At 38.5% G+C, this 20,733-nt stretch overlaps 1 protein-coding gene across 2 annotated transcripts in view; it reads left to right on the top strand.

Moving 5' to 3' along the window:
* LOC148216878 (phosphatidylcholine:ceramide cholinephosphotransferase 2-like) overlaps nucleotides 1–20,727 on the top strand; it is a 37,562-nt gene extending 16,835 nt beyond the window's left edge. Inside the window, exons 2-6 of one of the 2 annotated variants that reach the window (XM_088132991.1) lie at nucleotides 6,229–6,884; nucleotides 10,596–10,713; nucleotides 12,999–13,152; nucleotides 14,693–14,859; nucleotides 17,872–20,727. In XM_088132991.1, the coding sequence (XP_087989117.1) occupies nucleotides 6,430–6,884; nucleotides 10,596–10,713; nucleotides 12,999–13,152; nucleotides 14,693–14,859; nucleotides 17,872–18,075 (1,098 nt within the window). In that variant the 5' untranslated portion in view covers nucleotides 6,229–6,429 and the 3' untranslated portion in view covers nucleotides 18,076–20,727. Of the gene's footprint in view, nucleotides 1–6,228; nucleotides 6,885–10,595; nucleotides 10,714–12,998; nucleotides 14,860–17,871 lie in introns of those variants that run through there. The other variant, XM_088132990.1, reaches the window with a different exon arrangement.
* Nucleotides 20,728–20,733: the final 6 nt, after the last annotated feature.

Here is a 20,733-nt window from a genome sequence, read left to right as displayed (position 1 = left end):
TACAAAACACTAGTTGCTTTCACCTTAAATGAAAAAGAGGTAAAGCTGAGTGACTTCTGCATATTGTATTAGTGTATCCCCTAATCATCTCTCTCAATGTCTGTTTCAATGGTTTTGTGTAGATGCTAAAAAGTTTAGGAGATAAAATAACTATCATGGACCAGAACAATACTGGCACCATCTTTTGTAATTTCAAAAGATGGTGCCAGTATTGTTCTGGTTAGGTCCATCCAGGTAAGCCTATGCTTACTCTAGTATAATGCAGATGCTTTCAATTTATACCTCCCCGTTGATGGGATGCAGGGGACAAAAAAATTGAGAGGTAGTTTTTAGGTAGAGATCCTATCTTATGTAGAATACCATGAAAATGATTAGGGTAAAACTGAGCTTTGGTTGTACTTATGGCACCATGGCCACAAGAAAGGAAGATGACAGAAAGATACTATATCAGGTTTATAGACAGAAAGAAATTGAAAAAGTAATCAATGACAGCAAGGATCAGTTAAAAGAAGCAGAGAAAGCAGAGAAGTGTGATCTTGAGGAAATTTTTTTAAGTGTTTTAGAATGAAGATGGCTAAAAGAGTAAAACTAATTAAAAAATAAAAGTGATAAAATAATTTCAGATGGAACTGAAATGAGGAAATGCTGGAAGGAGCATTTTAGTATGTTTGGGAATAATTGTGGAATGTCAAAGAGAGGAATTTAAAACTTGCTATATATGTTAGCATCCAAGAACCAACTGATGAAAAAGGAGTAATAAATGCTTTATGTTGAGAAATAGGAAGGCTGCAGGTGTAGATAGTATAGCAACAATGTTAAAATATAAACGTTTGTTTACTGTGCACCTATATAATATGTTTGTGTGTGACACAGAAACCAGAACAAGTAGATGAGTTTATGTAGCTTGGTAAAAAATATATTAAATATGAAGAAATGAAGATATTGTAAGATATGCAAATACTGCTAGAAAGATAGTGAATGATATCTGGCCTGTTGCGACAAAAGAATATTTGTCAAAAGACGTGAAAATGTATATAACAGCTTGCTTCTGCCTATTTTTCTATATGGAGAGAGTTCTGAGAAGAAACATGAAAGTTGGATGCAACAGAAATTAGATATTTAAGAAGTGTGTTGGCAAAATGGGAAGAGGTGAGGTCAGGAATGAATGGGTGTTTAGTCAATGTTGATTGAATACAAAGTGGGCATCCAGTGCAAAAGAAGTATATTGTGGTAGTTTAGTCATGTAGAAAGAATGAATAAAGATCAAGTTACAAAACAAACATATGAAGACAGTGTGAATAGACTAAGAGAAGGGGGAAGATAAAGAAAGTGTGGTTGGAGGAAGTTGTTAATACCCTCAAGAAGAGGTGAGATGGCAATGAAATAATAATAATAATAATAATAATGATGATGATGATGATGATGATGATGATTATATTTTTATCCCATCATTTTTATATATAACTCAAGGTGGGCTAAGAGAGAGTGACTGGCCCAAAGTCACCAGCCGGCTCTCATTTATATTGAAATGGTGTGATGGAAGCAAGAGTGGTTTGCAAGAATACAAAAATATTTTCTTTGGATTACTATGTCTTCCTTTTTTTACCATGCTTAGCTTGCTTACCTCAAAATGGAATAATTTACAGGCAGTTCTCATTTAGCAACCACTCATTCAGTGACTTTTCGAACTTACGATGGTGCTGAATGAATGGTATTTATGATTGGTCCTTGTAGTTACGTCCGTTGCCGTGTCCCTGCAGTCACATGATCACAATCCAGGCACTCAGTGACTGGCTCACAATTACAACACTGCAGCATCCCATGGTCATGTGATCGCCATTTTCGACCTTCACTGCTGGCCTCCAACAAGTAAAGTCAATGGGGAAGCTGGTAGGAGGTTGCAAATGGCGACCACATGATGTCGCGCTTAACAATGTCACATCATTCACTTAACAGCAACCAGAAGTGCCAGAACTGCCATTGCTAAGTGGTGTGGTCACATGACATTGCACTTTATGACCGCAGTGCTCAATGATGGAAATTCTGATCCTAACTGCCATTGTTAACCAAGGGCTACCTGTAATGGGTTTGTACAGCACATCCATGTCTCAGTTCAGATAGCCTATCTAGAAGCATATATGGTTCAGGGTATTGTGAGAGGAAAAAATTAGTAGCCTTCTATAAGTTTTAATGTTAGTTTTGATTGCATTTAATAAAGCCAAGATAACTGAAATGTGACCTGTATGGCAATGACTAGAAGTAAGAGGAACTTGCAAAATGAAAGAAATTGCAAATTTATTGATGAGAACAGAAGTGCCAGAGACAGGGCACTGGGACGTGCTGAACTTTGTTCTGGGAATGATCTCAGAATCATAATTGTGGTTTGCGGTTTAAAGGGATAAAAAGGATGACATCCAAGTAAACGACGCCTCTTGGTCAAGCTGTCTACCTGACAGCTCAGTCAAGTTGGTCATTGCATTGCAATGTGAATCTAAGTACATACCTTGTATGTTATTGGTTGAACTTTACTTGCTTGTTGAACTAACATTTAATAAAGCTTTTAGAACTTTGAAGTAACTTGTTTTATGGTGTGTCTGCCTCCCGTGTTTAATGTGGTTTTTCCCCTGTCAGTATCGAAGTATGGCACGGATTACAAAGGCAGATACACCTTGCAAGAAATCCTCCCTGTTTCTACTCTTTAGAATCTCAGTTTGCCATGCCAAGGTTCTTGAACCTTGAGTGTGTACTTCACTTATAATGGTGTACATTAATCATTTGTGTATCAGTTTACTTTTTTCTGTTATAAAATGAAACGGTGATTTATGGCTAATGTTTATAGATAATATAATGTTTATACTACAAAGCAAAGTGCTTGGTTTGAGGTAAGGCTTCTCTCTGCCTTGACCTGATTCTATTCTCCAATGTCTTGAAAGCTGTACTTGGAGATCCGTCATTTGTCCTAAAATAGCCTATGGCCAATGCAAAAGCACAGCGCAATTGCCTTCCATTTTTTTTATGCCTGAGTATCTAAAAAAAAAATGCTAGGTATGTATATTAAAGCAACAGTTATAAAGAGGCTTGCAAAAATCATTTTGTACTGTACAATATAAGGACATAACAAATCCAATTAATAGTAACAGTGGTCGTTTCCATATTTATTTATTTAAGCTTATAGCATCACAGTCTGATGACTCTCAACATCTTACAGAGTACATAATATACAAAAATGAAAACATCTATGGTATGATTAAAAATAAATAATATCATAAAAACCCCAAGTACAAAGAACAAAGAAAAAATAAAAAGAGGACACAATGTTTAAATTAAGAGAATGCACTCTTTTTTTTAGCATTCCATTTTTACTATTTTCTGAAAGCCAGCAGAGAGGGTGTAAGTCTGATCTCTATAAAGAAGACATTCCAGAGCATTGGCATGGTCATAGAAAAGCAATGCCTTCTAGCCTTGGCCTCTCCCTACCTTTTAGTAGTGTGGCCCTACAAGTGTCTCCTTACAGGATCTAGTGGGTCAGGGTGATTCTGATTGGAGCAGGCTGTCCCAAATGCTAAGTCATGAAGAGGCTTATCAGTCAACACCAGTACTTTAAATTTACCCAGAAACCAACCGGCAACCAGTACAGGGATTGCAGAATTGGTGTTATGTGTTCCCAATGCCAAGAGTCAGTAAGTACGCAGGCTGCTGCATTCTAGACTAGTTGCAATTTCCAAATAATCTTTAAGGGCAGTCCTGTGTAAGGCACATTGCTGTAGTCCAAGCTAGCGGTAGTGAGGATGTGAGTTACTGTAGCTGGTTCCTCCTAAACCAGGTAAGGTTGTAACTGATGCATCAACTGAAGCTAGACAAAGGCCCTTCTAGCCATCGTCTCCACTTGCTGTTCAAGCAGGAGCCGTAAGTCCAGAAGGAGCCCCAAATTGTCAACATGCTCCTTCATGGGTAGTGTATGCCCATGCAGAGGTAACACTGGCATTGACAGAGAATTCTGTTGTACAAACAGCAACTCCCTTTTACTTGAGCTCAGCTTTAGCCTGCTCTGTGCCATCCGGACTTTTATTGAATTTTACTTTTGTAAAGTATTTTTAACATAGATTTACAATTATTGTACTAACTGTCTTATTTTTGTAGTTGTGATATCCTGTTGGCAGATTCTTTTGTTTACACTGGTATGAAAACAGATGTAAGCCACATTAAATACTTACTGTAAACCATAGTGACTAGAACATTTGGAGCATATTCCTTTGACTGCTTGCTTGATCATATTGTTCATGGTAGTCCTGCTGCCCCCTTCCTTGTAGTGAGCGTGAAGGCTAGAGCAAGTCTAAGTGGGGATATTTAATATATTGGAGTATTTTTCTTTTGTAAATATTCCTTATGTCATAATTAATCATTTCTAAAATCACATTCTAAAATTTAAAAATTATATCTGCATGAAAGAATGCAAATCTATAGACTTCTCCCCGTCTTTTTAAAAAGCCAAACCTTTTCTGTATTGCACAGAGGATAATCTGATTAAGTACTCAACAATGAGCCTTCTCTCAAGGGGAAGAGACTTGTAAGTCTGAGACCACATACAGGTTACATTAAAAACAAATAGCAGTTCGTGGCTTGTCCTTTCATCTAATGGATTTTTTCCCTGTTTATTCAATCCTAATGCAGGAAGTATAGAAGAGCTGACTTGTATTTCTGACAGGGATGAAGGGGGGAAAAGCCTCTCCCCTCAGTTGATATTTTTTTGGCCAAAGGATGAGTCCAAGTTGTCTTATAGTGTAAGACATATATTGTCTGGGTTCATACAAAACAATAAACCAAAGTCTAAACATACATTACTTGATTGACTAAGCAACAGTTGGCTGCATTTGCACAAATACTAAGCCTTAAATTATGGTTTACAAAAAACCAACATGTTAGATCAAGAACCATTAAGCCACATTCTAGCTTAGCGCATCAAATACTATTTGGTTTATCTGTGCATGTAACTCCAACGAGAATTCAACCCAGATTGTCTAAACTTTTATGAACATTGTTAATTGAACCAAGGAGTCATCACTGAATTCATGATGCCCTACTCCTTTGCTTATTATCTGCATCAGGCAAGATGATAGAAGTGCTAAATCAATGGATGAAAGCTAAGAAACCAAAGCTAAATTATAACAAATGAAAGCAGTGTGGGTAGGTGGTTGCTGAGTCCTGAAATAGATGTTCTAGTTCTTATGGTTGAGATTACACTTTACCCTGAAGGAGCAAGTATTTCGTCTGGGGTGTTTTTTGCTCCAACATCACTTCAAATGAAATTGTTCTCAGCTTAGAGCACTATCTACAGTTCTCCATAGAAGGGGAGGGGGGGGGGAATATGGTAGTTCAGATGCTAGCATCCTCCAGGTTGGATTATTTGAGATGTTCTCTCCTTGAAAATAGTGCAGAAGTTTCAACTTGTATAGAACGTGGCAGCTAGAATTCTGTTAAGTTTACCTAAATATAGCCACGTCACATTGATTAGAGAATTATATTTACGCAATACAATTTAAGGGTCTGCTTACCATAAAACTATTTAGACTGAAAGATCTGGAGGCATTCATACTTCCATATCAATCTGCCCATGCATTAAAATTTTCAAAGAGAATTCCTTCCTGCAATCCATCAGTTGGAGAACAACTTTCATCATTTACAGAAGAAATGGCTGTGGCAAATTGGTGGCAAGTTGCTCCTCCAACTTTGAGCCCTTGTTCTGAAGATATAATTGCTTTCTTTTGTAGCATTAAACTAAACATATTCCTGTTTGCTCAGGAATTTAATTAGTCGGTGTCTTTGCCAGAATTACTCTTATTTTATTATTTGTGTTTCATGTGCACCATCTTAGGAATAAAGAGACTTTATGCATTTTAAATATAAGTAATGCTAATTGACTTACTTGATATGTTGACAGCTAAGGATTAAAACAATAATTGGTTATAGCCACAATGAAAACAGATAATTACTTTATTAGAAAAGGTTGGCTGCTCCCCATCCCTTAGCAATTAAATATATCATACTTTTCCTTAACAAGACTGAATAAATAAGCATCAACTTAACTTTCCCATATTACAATTTAACTAGTAATATTTTATTATATATCACTTTTTTATAGTACAGTGTGATCCACATGTGCATATATGTATGTCTAACAATGTGGATTTTTTACAAATGTTGATTACTGTATATTAAATTTAATTGCAGATGGCATGTTGATGATCCTTCAAAGAAAAATCTACCGAAGAACCAAACCTGTAACTGAAAGTGGGACCTACAGTTTCTGTACGCTTTGTTAAAAGAATAAAAGTGGGTGAAAGTACATGAGGCAGACTTGAAAAAAGAAGTGGAAGATATTTTTGGAAACCAGACTAGAATCCATTAATTTTCTCATACACATTAAACCTGATGGATACCATAGAGACAGCAAAGCTTGAAGAACATATGGAAGGCCAGTCCAGTGAAACTTCCAGTGGTTATGCTCAACCTGCTCTCAGTGTTGGTGAGGAAAGCAAGAATGGCAGCAATAAACCAAAGGCTTTATTCAATGGTTTGCTAAAAGGTGCTAAAAAGTATCTAGACTATATACAATTTTCCATTCCCACTGAATCTAGAAACAGATTTCCTTTAGAATGGTGGAAAACAGGCATTGCCTTTGTATATGCTGTCTTCAATTTAATTTTAACAACTGTCATGACCACAGTGGTACATGAGAGGGTACCTCCCAAGGAGCTCAGTCCTCCATTGCCAGATAAATTTTTTGATTATATTGATCGTGTGGAATGGGCTTTTTCTGTATCAGAAATAAATGGAATTATCCTTGTTGGAATATGGATAATCCAATGGCTGTTTCTCAAATACAAGTAAGTAGCTCTTTTGCTTTGATTTTTCTTATTATGAAAATTGAGAACTGTGGATGTTTTAAAATGCACTGTATACAATGATCTATAGACTTGTGAAATCAGTAGGTTTGAGATGCTAACAAAGATTTTTGCAATTGCAATAATGCAATCGTAGAAATAAAGAATCTGCATCCTGAGTGAGTGTCAATATATAGCAAATACTTCCAAGATGGAGGAATGTGGGCAATAGTATGCTAACTGGCTAGGTAATTTATAGATTATGAATTCTAATTTGCACAGAATAGGATTAGCAGATTTGTATAAAATTGGGCTTTGCTTGTATCTGTGGCATACTAGATGGAATGTGCCGAAACTGACCACTACTATACTTATCAAACTAAGTCTGGGAATCTAGTCTACATACCTTATTTATTTATTTATTTATTTATTTATTTATTTATTTATTTATATGATGTAGAAATGGATATAGATATATTAATATATAAAATAAAGCCTTAATTGACAGGAGCCATGATGAGTGGCAGAGGTCAGTTAACTACTGTATCTATGATCCTATTTATGATTATCATGGCATGTGACAAGTTGTGACTTGGAATGTAAGAAAAATAAATGATAATGGGCATGAATTAATAGATTAAATTAAAGAAAAGGATATATTGTGGGTCTGTGAAGCTAAGAGAAAGGGGAAGGATGTAATTGAAATGAAAGTGATCTATCTAGAGGGGTGGCATTGATGAATCCATGCAGGGACCTGAATGTGTAAGTTTAATTATGAATGAAATGGCTAAATGTATTGAAAGTATGAGTTGGTATCATCTAGATTGTTGTGGGTTCATGTGAAAGTAGAAATCTATAGGTTGATGACAGTTGTAGTGATAATGGAAGAAACAGATGAGTCTGAGAGAAATTATCCAAGATTCCAAATGAATGCAATTAGGTGGAAAACTATTTTTCGGGGTAACATGAATGGATGAGAAGGAACAAGACAAGAGAACACAGATTAAGTGATTGAGCCATTTGGAGACCCAGATATGGTGACTGGTGAGTAGCTTCTTAGAGAAAGGTATATTTTGTTTATATCCATCTAAAGTGGTTTAGATATAAGGCTATTTATACATACTGTACATGTGGCAAAGGAATGAATATGGGTAATGGGAAGTTCTGAATGTAGAAAAGTGTTTTGGTAATATCAAGAATTGAAGAAATAGATATGGAAAGGCAAGAAGTGAAATAAGAGAGTGAAAGTAGAATGACTGTAGGAACAGAAGGTACAGATTGCATATAAAAAGTATTAGAAGATAGAGCAATCCATGAAAAGAATAGATTGAGTCAATTATTTCTAAAATAATGTGGAAATAAGTAAAAAGGAATGGAAACTGCTTGGGAAAGATTAAAAGAATTATGTTACAGAGTGCTACAGAAATACTATATGTAGAATTACAGTAGTAGAAGGTGTTATTTATTTATTTAAATTTATTATAGCTGCCCACTCCCATACATTCTGGGCAGTTTACAAATAAAAAAAAAATTAAAGCAATTAAAAACATACAACAACACAGGCAGCCTGGCCTAAAATCATAGCAATAACAAATCAAACTGTGATGGAATGGACTTACGAAGGCCATGCTCAGGGAGATAAGCATGTTCTTAGCTCCCAACAGGAGCGTGGGACATTCAGGAAGATGAGGCTGGCACCTCCCTAAGGAATTCACGGTGTTGTGGCTGGCTGGCTGGCTTGGGAACTTGGGTTCAGTCTGGTGAGATTCTGTCTTGAGGTGGAAGCTAATAAACGCAGCAGAACTGTGTTTGCATTGTCTCGTGGAGTTCTTTGGGCTGAACCTGACACAAACCAAACCAGAGGCTTCCCAAACACATTAACCCCAGGCCTGAGAACAAAAGAACTTTTCAGAATCCCAGGAAAGAGGGTACTGCCCATATCTCTGGGGGGATGCTGTTCCAGAGGGCGGGGGCCAGACAATGGATGCTTCCTCGGTTCTATAAATTGACAGTGTTTAATAGAAGGGACCTGGAGGATACCCACTCTACTGAAAGATACCGGCAGGCAGAAACAGTTGGAGATAGGCAGTCCCTCAGGTATCCAGGCCCCATGCCATGAACACTTTATAGGTAACAACCAGCACTTTGAATTGCACCTGGAAGGTGACTGGCAACCAATGAAGCTCATGTAGCAGCGGTGACACATGGGCATACCGAGAGGCACCCATTATTGCTTGTGCCGCTGCATTTTGTACCAGTTGTATCTTCCAAATAGTTTTCAAGGGCAGCATCATGTACAGCACATTGCAGTAATCCAGCTGTGAGATGACCAGGGCATGAGTAACTGTCTGAAGGGCCTCCTGGTCGAGGAAAGGGTGCAAATGGCACACAAGATGAACCTGTACAGAGACCCTCTTGGCCACAGCTGTCACTTGCTCTCCAAGCGGTAGCTGTGAGTCCAGAAGGACCCCCAAGTTACACACTAGTCTAGTATGGGGAAGTGCAACCCCATCCAAGATCAATGATGGAAATGTCCATGACTCGGGGGGGTCAAACAGCCACAGCCACCCAGTCTTGTCAGGATTGAGCCGAAGTCTGTTCCACCCCATCCAGACCTGAACAGCCTCCAGACACTAGTTAGTACATCAACAGCTTCGCCTGCATAACCCAGGACTGAGATATAAACCTGGGTATTGTAGCATACTAATGATTCTGAATCCCAAACTGATGGATGACCTCACCCAGAGGCTTCATCTAGATGTTCAACAGGAGAGGGAAGAGCATCGAGCCCTGAGGTACCCCACAAATGAGGGGCTGTGGGCATGACCTCTCCCCCCATCAACCCCAACTGAAGCCAAACACTGAGGAAGGAGACAAACATCTAACATTCATGGCAAATCATCTGAGTTCACAGTTAATAATACAGACTGATTGCTCCCATCTCAACACTTTGGGGAGACAGGGTGCCTCAAAACAATGAGGTATGAAGTGGCGCCTGCAAGGAGCACCTCACTAAAGCAGAGTAGCAAAACTTCAAAAGTGTAGCAGGTTTTTCTTCTCTCTGAAAGGTTTTTTGTCACTTAAAAGCTAAGCCTATGCTGAGTATGCACGCTGCTCATTTTTGACAGTCCGAAATTCTGCCGTGAAATGCTCAGGTGTCATTTTATATTACTGCACTATCTAAGAGTTGTGCTGTGCAAAACAAGTCCAGTGTTGTGGTTTACACAGCAACCAACCAAGTACTGTATAGAAGGAAGGTACTACTGTAGATTTTTTCTCACCCTTCTGAAACAGATGTAGGTTGTCCCCGGGTTAAGAATGCCCGGTTTACAGATGATCCATAGTTAAGAACGGAGCCTACTGTAGCAAAATTTGAGTTAAATACACAATGATTTGAGTTAATTACACAATGGTTCGAGTTAATTACACAGTACTACTGATACAGTATTATACATTAATAATGTTCCAGTTTACATACAAATTTGACTTCAGGGCAGACCTTGGGAATGGAACGCATTCTTAAATTGGGGACTACCTGTATAACCAGGACTTAACTTTGGAGCAGGCAGTGGTTCTTAACATTTTTCATGAATTTTATTCTGCTGTGCTATAACTGCCATTATAACAGTCTTTTTTTTTTTCATAGACACGTACTGATATCATAGTGGCTCAAGAATTCTTTCCTCAATATGTCTGTGTGTATATATATTTCAGATCAATAGTAGGACGAAGGTTCTTTTTTATATTGGGAACTTTGCACCTCTATCGGTGCATTACCATGTATGTCACCACTTTACCTGTACCTGGAATGCATTTTCAGTGTGCTCCAAAGGTAAATATATTAACACCTCTGCTCCATGAGCTGCATTGGGGTTGGACCAGTTTGCTTCCAGGTCCAATTCAAGGTGTTGGTTATCACCTTTAAAGCCCTACATGGCATGGGGGCAGGCTACCTGAAGGACCGCCTCGCCCCCACGATCTCAACCCGTCCCACCCGATCTCACAGAGAGGGCGTGCTTCGGATCCCTGCGGTAAAAGAACTTCGATTAGCGGGATCCAGAAGGCGGGCCTTCTCTGCTGTGGCCCCCGCCCTCTGGAACATCTTGCCCCCGGAGGTGAGACAGGCCCCCTCACTCCAGGCCTTTTGGAGGGATTTGAAGACCTGGCTCTGCCATCTGGTCTGGGGTGAGGAGGGAGGATATCAGAAATGGGGTTAGCTGGCCCCTTAGCGGCCTGGTGTGGCCCCTATCGGCCTCTTGGATTTTTTAAGTTTTTTTTATTTTTCTAATGCTTGGTTTTTATAACTTTTAATTGTATTTATGTTTTTAGTGTGTTGTAAGCCGTCCCCCATTGTGGGGAGATGGGCGGGGACAAGTTAAATAAATAAATAAATAAATAAATAAATAAATAAATAAATAAATTTTGTTACTGCTTTTTTTAATAGTTTCATAGATATCATTATATTATTTACTTCATTTGTACGCCTCCCAATCCTGAAGGCTTTCAAGAAAGACAAAACAGCCCCCTCCATATACATTTTTTAAAATGGCAAAATCAAAATATGAAAAACAGAGAAAAGAAAAGCTATGTGCTCACAAATCACAGTTCCAATCAGAGCATCCCTTCTGCCTGAGCTATGGAACAGATAAATTTTGACAGCTTTCCTAAAGCTCAGGAGGGGCAGGGGTGCCCTGAATCTCCACCAGGAGGAGTTTCAAAGGGCGGTGGGGCGGGGGGGGAGAGCTATCAAAGCAGCCTGCTTCCAAGGCCTTCTCAGATGGCAGTCTCAAAAAGATAATAACCAGGAGAGAGTTGACCCTGTTCAGCCCTATCTATCTATCTATCTATCTATCTATCTATCTATCTATCTATCTATCTATCTATCTCAAGGCGTTAAACATACCAATATTCCTTCTTCCTCCTATTTTCCCCACAACAACAACCCTGTGAGGTGAATTGGGCTGAGAGAGAGTAACTGGCCCAAAGTCACCTAGCCAGTTTTTCATGCCTAATGCAGGACTAGAACTCACAGTCTCCTGATTTCTAGGCCAACACCTTAACCACTACACCAAATTTTGTACCAGATGCAGCTTCCAAATGTTCTTCAGGGGCAGCTCATTACATTATTTCAAACAGGAAGTGACTAGGGCATGAGTGATTGTGAGCAGAGCCTCTTGATCCAGCAGTGGCCACAACTGATGCAAAGATGTAGCTGTACAAAAGCTCTCCTAACCATAGCTGCCATCTGCTTAATGAGCAGAAACTGAGTTAAGAGGACCACCAAATTATGAACCACTTCTGAACAGGGGAATACAACTCAATTCAGAGTGAAAGATGGTATTTCTCTGGGATCATTAGGCTGATAAACTCACTCTATCTTGGAAGGATTCAATCTGAATTTGTTCCTCCCCTGGCAGCACATCTGGGTCAGCACGTCTACACTGCTGATTCATCCCAGGACTGAGATGTCTAACTGAGTATTATCATCCTACTGATGATATTAAGCCTTATGTCAACTGATGGCCTACCTCAGCAGTTATATGTAACTATTAAAGAGAAGTGGAAGGAAGAGAGAATTCTGAGGCACTCCACAAAGGAAAGGTCCCCAAGTAGATTTCCCCTACCCTACTAGCTGGAATCGTCCCTTTAGGAAGGAGGAGAATCACTGCAAAACAGTGCTCCCTTATTCCAGTCTGCCAGAGATGGTCCAGAAGGATGCCATGGTCAATGGTATTGAAAGCCTCTGAGAGATCAAGGATTACCAGGAGGGTTGCTCTCCCCCAAACCCAGCCTCTCCAAAGATCATCCACATTTGTGACCAGTACAGTTTCCGTGCTGTATCCCAACCAGAAACCTGACTGCCAAGGATCCAAATTATCTGCTTCCTCTAATGATTAATGATGCTCCATTGGCTTTTAATTGTTTTGAACCACCTTGGTGATTTTCACATAGTTACTATAAATTACTATAGATAAATAATATATTAAGTCATTTTATGTATTTGTATGTATTTTATGTATTTTGATTTGAAGAATAAGTTGTCTTGAAATGTTTTAACCTGCTAAATATACCCTTTAATTTATAGGATTTTTCCCCCTCATGTTTACTTAATTCTAGCTAAATGATGATTCTCAAGCTAAAGTTCAGCGGATTCTGCAACTAATTTCCGGAGGTGGTCTGTCTATGACAGGTTCACATATCTTATGTGGAGATTTCTTATTCAGTGGACACACTGCAATGTTAACGCTCACTTACCTATTTATCAAGGAATGTAAGTCTCCAATATTTGCATTTTTTTTCAAAAATAAAAATATTTTCCAGGAATGTTTAATGGCAGTTTTAATATTCTATATTCACAGTCATGTCTTATATGCATATGTACAGTTAAGTAGCTCTTTTGATTCTGGAATACTGAAAGAGAAGAAAATGCATGTTTGTGCTGGCATTGGAGCATGGGATAATTGCTTTCATATGCTCCATGCACAGCATGGAAGGATGTATTTCCATTGCATGGGTAGGCAGATGGAGAGTCTGACTGGGACTGGGGAAATAGCACCTCCTTTGGGTGTAATAGGATACGACAGTATTGAAAAAGAATGGGGTGGGGGGAAAAGCAAAAATGCCTATTACTATTGGGACCACCAAAAAATTAATTGCTTATTTTTCTAAAAGGAAAGAAATTAGTGAGCAGGAAATTATGATTTTTTAAGGTTGAAATCTGACCTGCACAAGCACACTATTGTTATTTTTCAAATTTACTATCCTTAGAAACAGTAAGTTCAATTGCCTGTTCAGCTTAGAAAACTAAAAACAGACACATCTCAGAACTGCAGTGCTGGAGATTGCCAAACAAATTGTTTTTTAGCATTTCTTACTTTCCCAGAGTTACAACTCTTTGATACAGCCTAGGATTCCATTTCCCTTTTTTTTTTGCAATTGCATCACACTATTGACTCATGTTCAGCATGTGAGCCACGTAGTTCCTTTTCATGCATACTGCTGCTCAACCTGCTGCTTTCCATCCTAGGCTCATGCCTCTGTTTTTTCCTGCCCAGCAAAGGACTTTGCATTTGTCTCTCTGGAAATTCTTCTTGCTGGTTTCTACCTATTGTTCCAGCTTGTCATATTCCTCCTGAATCTTGATACTGTCCTTTAAGGTGTTTTTTATGCCCCCTATCTTTGAGTTATCTAAAAATAGATTATCATCCAGTAACCTGTTTTGAATAGCACAAAACTCTGCAGTAAACCACTGAACTCTGACCCACTTAGGTATGTTTGTTCAACCAACTCTTTATCTATCTAGTGATAACATAGTCTGTCATTATCTCTACTAGACTCTTATGGAAGACTTCGTTGACTGCATTCCTGAAATCATGTACATTATATCCACTGCCGTTCCTCTGGATAGTTAAACTGGTCATTCTATCAAAAAAAGGAAATCAGGTTGTTTTAGCATGTTCTTCTTCATAAACCCATGCTGGCTGCTGCCATGCAATGCACTCTTTTCCAAGTTCTCACAAACTTTCTGCTTAATAACCTATTTCAGAGTTTTACCCAGTATATATGTTAAGCTGTTGTGTTTATAATTATTTGGGTTTCCTTTTTCCCAGTGTTGAAGATAACAACATCAATTGCCCTTCTCCAGGCCCCTGGCATTATCCCTGTGCTCTCTCATTTCTCAGAAAAAGAAAGAGGATCCAAATAATCTCTGCACGCTCCTTCAAGATCCTTGAATATAACTGTAATTTGGAACTGTAGTCCCCAAAATAGAGTATAGCTTCCCATGTTTTATATGATTTCTTTTTGGACAGATTCACCTCGTCACTTTTGGTGGTATCACTTGATTTGCTGGTGTATGAGTGTTGCTGGAATATTCTGTATCCTGGTAGGACATGAGCATTACACTGTAGATGTTATCATTGCTTACTTTATCACAACAAGACTCTTCTGGTGGTACCATGCAATGGCTAATGAAAAGGTAAGCAGCAGCCATGCCAAGCTTAAAATCAATGTTGAGCTTGAGATCAATAATATTGTTCTCCAAAATGCAGGGAAGACCAGTAACAGCCACAACCGGCCATGTTCTATTGTCCCTTGTGAAAATTTGTGGTTTTGGGCAAGAGGCTACAACCATGTTGTCATATTATCTGTCACTGCAATTTAAAATTATATATTTCTGATTTGTTTTATATCTTGTTTGTTTGTTTGTTTATTTGTTTGATGAATATAGCCACCCATTACACATAAGTGACTCAGAGTGGGTTACAATAAAATAGATAAAAACAATAAAATACATAATATAAAATAAAAACACATAGCAGCCGAGCTTCATAAATAACCATCCACAAAGCCAAGAGACAGGCTCTATCACACTCCTGGGGTTCCAGCCCTAGGCATAAAACCAGGTTTTTAAGGTCTTACAAACAGCCAGCAGGGTTGGGGCTAACCTAATCTCAGGTGGAAGGATGTTCCACAAGGTAGGCACTATAGCAGAAAAGGCCTTTCTCCTGGGCCCCCGCCAGCCCCCGCTTTTTAGCTGTGACAGCACCTGGAACATACTGGGCCGATGGCATGGGTAGAAACAATTGGGAAGAGATGGCCCTGTAAGTAGCCCAGTCCTAAGCCATGAAGGGGTTTAAAGGTAACTACCAGCACCTTGAATTCCACCTGGAAACTCACTAGAAGCCAATGCAGTTCACAGAGCAGTGGTGTCACATGCACCAAAAAAACAGCGCCATTAACTCCCTGCGCTGCTGCATTCTGCACCAGCTGAAGCTTCCAAATGCTCTTCAAGGGCAACTCCAAGCAGATCTTTCTGGAGATCACAAGAGCATGACTGACCATAAGCAGAGCCCCCTGGTCCACGAATGGGCACAACTGACACACAACGTGAAGCTGTGCAAAGGCCCTCCCAGCCAGGGCTGCCACCTATTCCTCGAGCAGGAGCTGAGAGTCCAGGACGACACACAGATTGTGCACTGGGTCTGTCTGGGGTACTGCCACCTCATCCAGAACCAAAGATGGAAGGTCCCCAGAACCCAGAGGTCCAAATACCCAAAGCCACTCAGTCTTGCTTAGGTTGAGTTGAAGCCTGTTCCGCCCCAACTTAAAACTATGTATTTCTGTCTTGTTTTATAGTATATCTGATCTTGTATTTTAAGATAGTGGACATGGTATAGATATTTAGATAAAGGAATAAAGTTATGGTAAGATTTCTCAATGAAGCTAGACAATAGGGCATTCCTTTTCTTTTAATGGATACCCTTGTAAGTTGAATACTGATACAATCAGAACTGTGACAAATTCCATTTGAATTGAAGGAACTAATGTACAAGACCTATACCAGAGCTGGCTAAATTTCTGTGGGGCTAATGCATTGGGAGAATTGAAACAAGGAATGGATGGTACCAGGGCCAAAATTAGGCAGAAGTGCCCATTCTCTCACAAACATACTCCCCGCCCCCAGCATGTCTTTTTCTTTCTCATTCTTCTAAAATCTCTCCTCATTCACTCACTGGCTTTTTCCCTCCCTCTCTTCCTCTTTTATGCTAAACTAAAAAGGAAAGTATTTCTTAACCAAAGTTTGAAATAATCTCTTGCCCAGGCTGCAAACTGTTCATCTCTGATGAAGAAGAGTAATTCAGTATGACTTATTAACAATTAACTGGAGAGTTGTATGGTTTTTGAAGTGCCAGTACAGACAACAGCAAGCTGAATTTTGAGTTGCTAACATATAAGCAGCATGTTGGTGCACACTGCTCTGATTATATCCATTCATGGCAGGAGCCAATTTTTTTTTTTTTTTGGTCTGCGCTCAGTCATTGCTGACCCTGCAGTGACTGCTTGGACGAGTTCTTGCAGTTTTCAAGGCAATTGTTTTTCGGAAGTGGTTTGCCAGAGCCTCCTTCCTAGAGCAGAGCCCAGCTGGCAAGCGCAGGAGGCGGGTTTCCGTTGCTTTGCACCCTTTTCGGGCGCGCGCGGTTTTTCGCGCTTACCAGCAACTGCTCCCAACTCCTTTTTGCAAGGCACCGCCAGCATTTTTCCTCCCACCGGAGTGACAGTACCCATTTATCTACTCACGTGAGTTTTCGACCTGTCAGCGTCATTAAGCCGCTGCGCCACCGCGTCCCCCTGCAGGAGCCAATAGGCATGGCCAAAGAAGCATGGGTTAAGCACATACTTTGCTTCATCAGTCAGAACTTGAATTACTGGGTCATTTGAACTGATTCACATTTGCAACTAAATTTCTGTTGAGACAGCTCCATACAGTACATATGATCCAGAATTCAAAGGAAGCTTAGTTTTTTTTTACTTAAATTCTTGCATATGGAATTTGAATTGCTTTCTGAATTATTTTTCAATGAGAAACAGTTCTTTTAAATCAATCCCTTGGGTGTGCATTTTTATAGAATTAGACTATATGACAAGCTATAATATTATCAATAAATATTTATGTGCTATTCTTTGCTGAACATTTTCCAAATCTACCAGATTTTGCTTTGCAAATATAAATTAATTAAAAGTTAATAGAAAGGTACTCTTAGTGTATATATATGGAATGCTGCTTAAAAATACTGGAAAATATGTTAAACCGTATTCACTAAATAATACTGAGGTGCTTAAAGTAATTAGAAGGAGCCACATATATGAAATTAAGCAGATCTAGACTACACCTGGATGTGATGATGCAACATCATGTATGCTGAGCATTATGTGTTTGAGCTCTTCACAGGAAAGCAGCAATACCAATAGTGCTAAATCTTCCTTTTCCACTAAAGTTAAACCTTAAAGTTACACACAAATGCAATTTCTAATGCTAGGTGAGGAAAGAATACATTTACAGTAGTTCATTCTATTAACTAGTCTCTAACCAAACAGATGATACCGTGACAGTGCTTTCTGTTTAAGGAAAAGAATATATCTGGTGGCTGTAACTCTGTTTTTTTAATGTAAACTAAAAATGAATTTAATATATTTTTTCTTAATACAGAACTTGAAAATATCATCACAGACTAATTTTCTGTCTCGAGCATGGTGGTATCCGGTATTCAATTTCTTTGAGAAGAATGTACAAGGCTTAGTGCCTTGCTGTTTCTCATGGCCAATAACATGGCCTCCTGGTTGTTTCAAATCTTCGTGTAAAAAATATTCCCGTGTGCAGAAAATGGGAGAGGACAATGAAAAATCCACCTGAAGAAGATGAAGGCAAAAACATGAATATTATTTTTCCTTTTTACCAAAACATTTATGCTATAACCAAAGCTCTCAAGATGACTAGATTGTTTATTGAAGAAGTGGAGCAGACTCTGTGCAATTGATCTGAGAAAAGACTTTTGTAGGCAGTAGAAAATAATAGCTATCCCTTGATATTTTTTCTAGTCATATTGTACAATTTCATCCCACTCTTCAGTATTAGTAGACATTGGCACTCGATGACACTCCAGTGCCAATATAATACTTCCTGAGGAGAAGAGGAGCCAGGAGGTTGGCTTAGTTTCTGTTCTTTCTCTTTAGCACATGAATTGCTAAATTTCAGGACAAATCCATTCATCTGCTTAGATAGCCCCTCCCAAAATAGTTCATAATTAGCTACTAGTGAAGGAACCCTATAGGATGGGATAAATAAAATAAAATCTGTAAATTGCCCAGAGTCGCTTTGTAACGAGATGGGGAAATATCAACAAATTTGATATATAAATAAACATAAAAATAAACATCCTGGGGTTCTTCAGATGTTTCAGATAGCTATAATAACTCTGCTGGTTATTACCACGTTGCCAATTAATACTCTAGAAAACAAATACTCTGCCTAAAGAAAAGGATTTTAAGCATTAACCATTTGACAAATGGGAAAAAAATAATTATAAGAACTGTTTATATGTATATGTTTGTGTATGTGCTTCTTCAGATTCTGAATGGGCTTCCTATTTATTATACAATTAATTATACTGTGCTTCCCTAGACAACCCCTTTTTAGCTGCCTATCTATATTTACAAAAGAAAGGATAACCTAGTTGATGTCCTTAGCCAAAAGATCACACAAGTTGTAAAGGCCTGATCTCTACTGTTTCCTGTTGTGTATTATAACACATTTTCAGGAAAGTTTTGAAAGTGACTAATCATAGCTGAAATACACATGGGAGGACAAGACAGTTTAATGAGGATCTTAATACGCACCAAGGAGTTGAAATATAAAATATAATTAGTAATATATTAGGCTGGTCTACACCAAAAAACAGTGTTTACAAATCAAACCAAAGGCAGATCTTAAACACAGCTAAAAAGGAGTTTGAAAACATAAAAGTGCATGAATTCAGATTGGTAACTAATGTAGGATAATGATATATATGCAAAATGTAAAAAAAAGGAACTTGGCACTTTTAACATTCTTATTCTGATGCAGTTCATCCTTTTAATAGTTTCTACCTTGTTATATGAACTTTTTGAGATTGTTCTTTATTCAAATGAATGTCTACTGTCAGCTATCAGTATAACTGCAGTTTCTTTGAGCGTGTTTGGGGTTTTTGTTAGGTGTGTTTTAAAATATTGTCATACTAATGAAATGCTGCTGACAGCATTTTTGAAATAGTAGTATTTTAGGTGCTTATTCATTCAGGTGCTTCAGGTGATCATAGCAACCTAAATTCAGGATGAATAACTTACAACCCAGTTCAGTATATTAAGCAAGGTTAAGCCTGGTGATTTGAATGGGCTTAAGTGAGCTTGTCTTTGCACACACGAGCTACTAAAGATTTTAATAGAAGCCATAGTTGCTCTGATGGATTAACGTTTACTGCTCTTCCTACCACCCTTGGTAACCCTGTAACTAACAAGTAGCTTGCAGTAAATGTCTTGGATATGTTAAATACTAAACCCAGGTGTATATAAACGATAGGATCTCTATGGAAAGCACTGTTTTACTATTCAGTGTCTTTCAGTTTTAATTAATACATTCTCTGATGTAGTCCTCAAAGACTCAAATAAAAAAGTCATTGTATAAGAGAATGGGGTTTTACATTTAAAACGATTTTATTTTATGTTGTAGTAGTAGTAGTATTTTTGCCATTGCTATTCCTCATTTTTATGTCTTTTGAGAGTTTCTCAGGAGGCAGAAATATATAATCTACACATAAACTGGATTTGCACATCCACTCTAGATTTGGCTAAAATTGGGTGGGCAACTGAGGCTTAGCATGCTGTGGGAAATGCAGCCATGATCTTAGTATGTTACAAGAACCATGCCATCATGTTAAGTAATAGAATGGTTTATTTGGGAGGCACAGCACATTATGTGATCACAACAATTGTAGTTGTCAGCATACTTACCCATAAGCCTGGGCTATGTAAACACACTACTGTAACACTTAAAGAGAAAACAGCAGGGATTATAACTAGTGATTGGATGGGATCTTCAGATTCACAATCCATGATCTGCTTAATCAATTACTTTAAGTGGGTGAATCCAAACTTAAAATACACATAGCCCATTAACCAAGTACACGGTTTGTATGAGAAAGAAGATCTATTGCATACAATCAGTTTCATTGGTTGTACGCTAGTTAAATTTGCTATGCTCTTCTCCAAAAACGGTGATATAGATATACTCTGGGGCCATTGATGAGGCTTACATTCAATGAGATTCTGAGCAATACCAGCAAATTATTTGCTGGTATCTTTTGTTTTGCTCTGAATAGCCTTGAGAATGCATAGGATGGAGGAATTATAATCATAGTAGTAATAATAGTAGTAGTAGTAGTAATAATGATGATGATGATGATGATGCCACCAGACTCCCAGTGAAGCAGTGGTAGATACCTGAATGATCCTATTAAAGAGCCAGGGCTCCACAATC

Source organism: Python bivittatus, unplaced genomic scaffold (genome assembly GCF_059951505.1).
Source record: "Python bivittatus isolate LINGU-HERP-01145 unplaced genomic scaffold, Pbiv_v1 ctg000070_np1212, whole genome shotgun sequence".
NCBI lineage: Eukaryota > Metazoa > Chordata > Lepidosauria > Squamata > Pythonidae > Python > Python bivittatus.
This window is presented reverse-complemented; position numbering and strand designations above follow the sequence as displayed.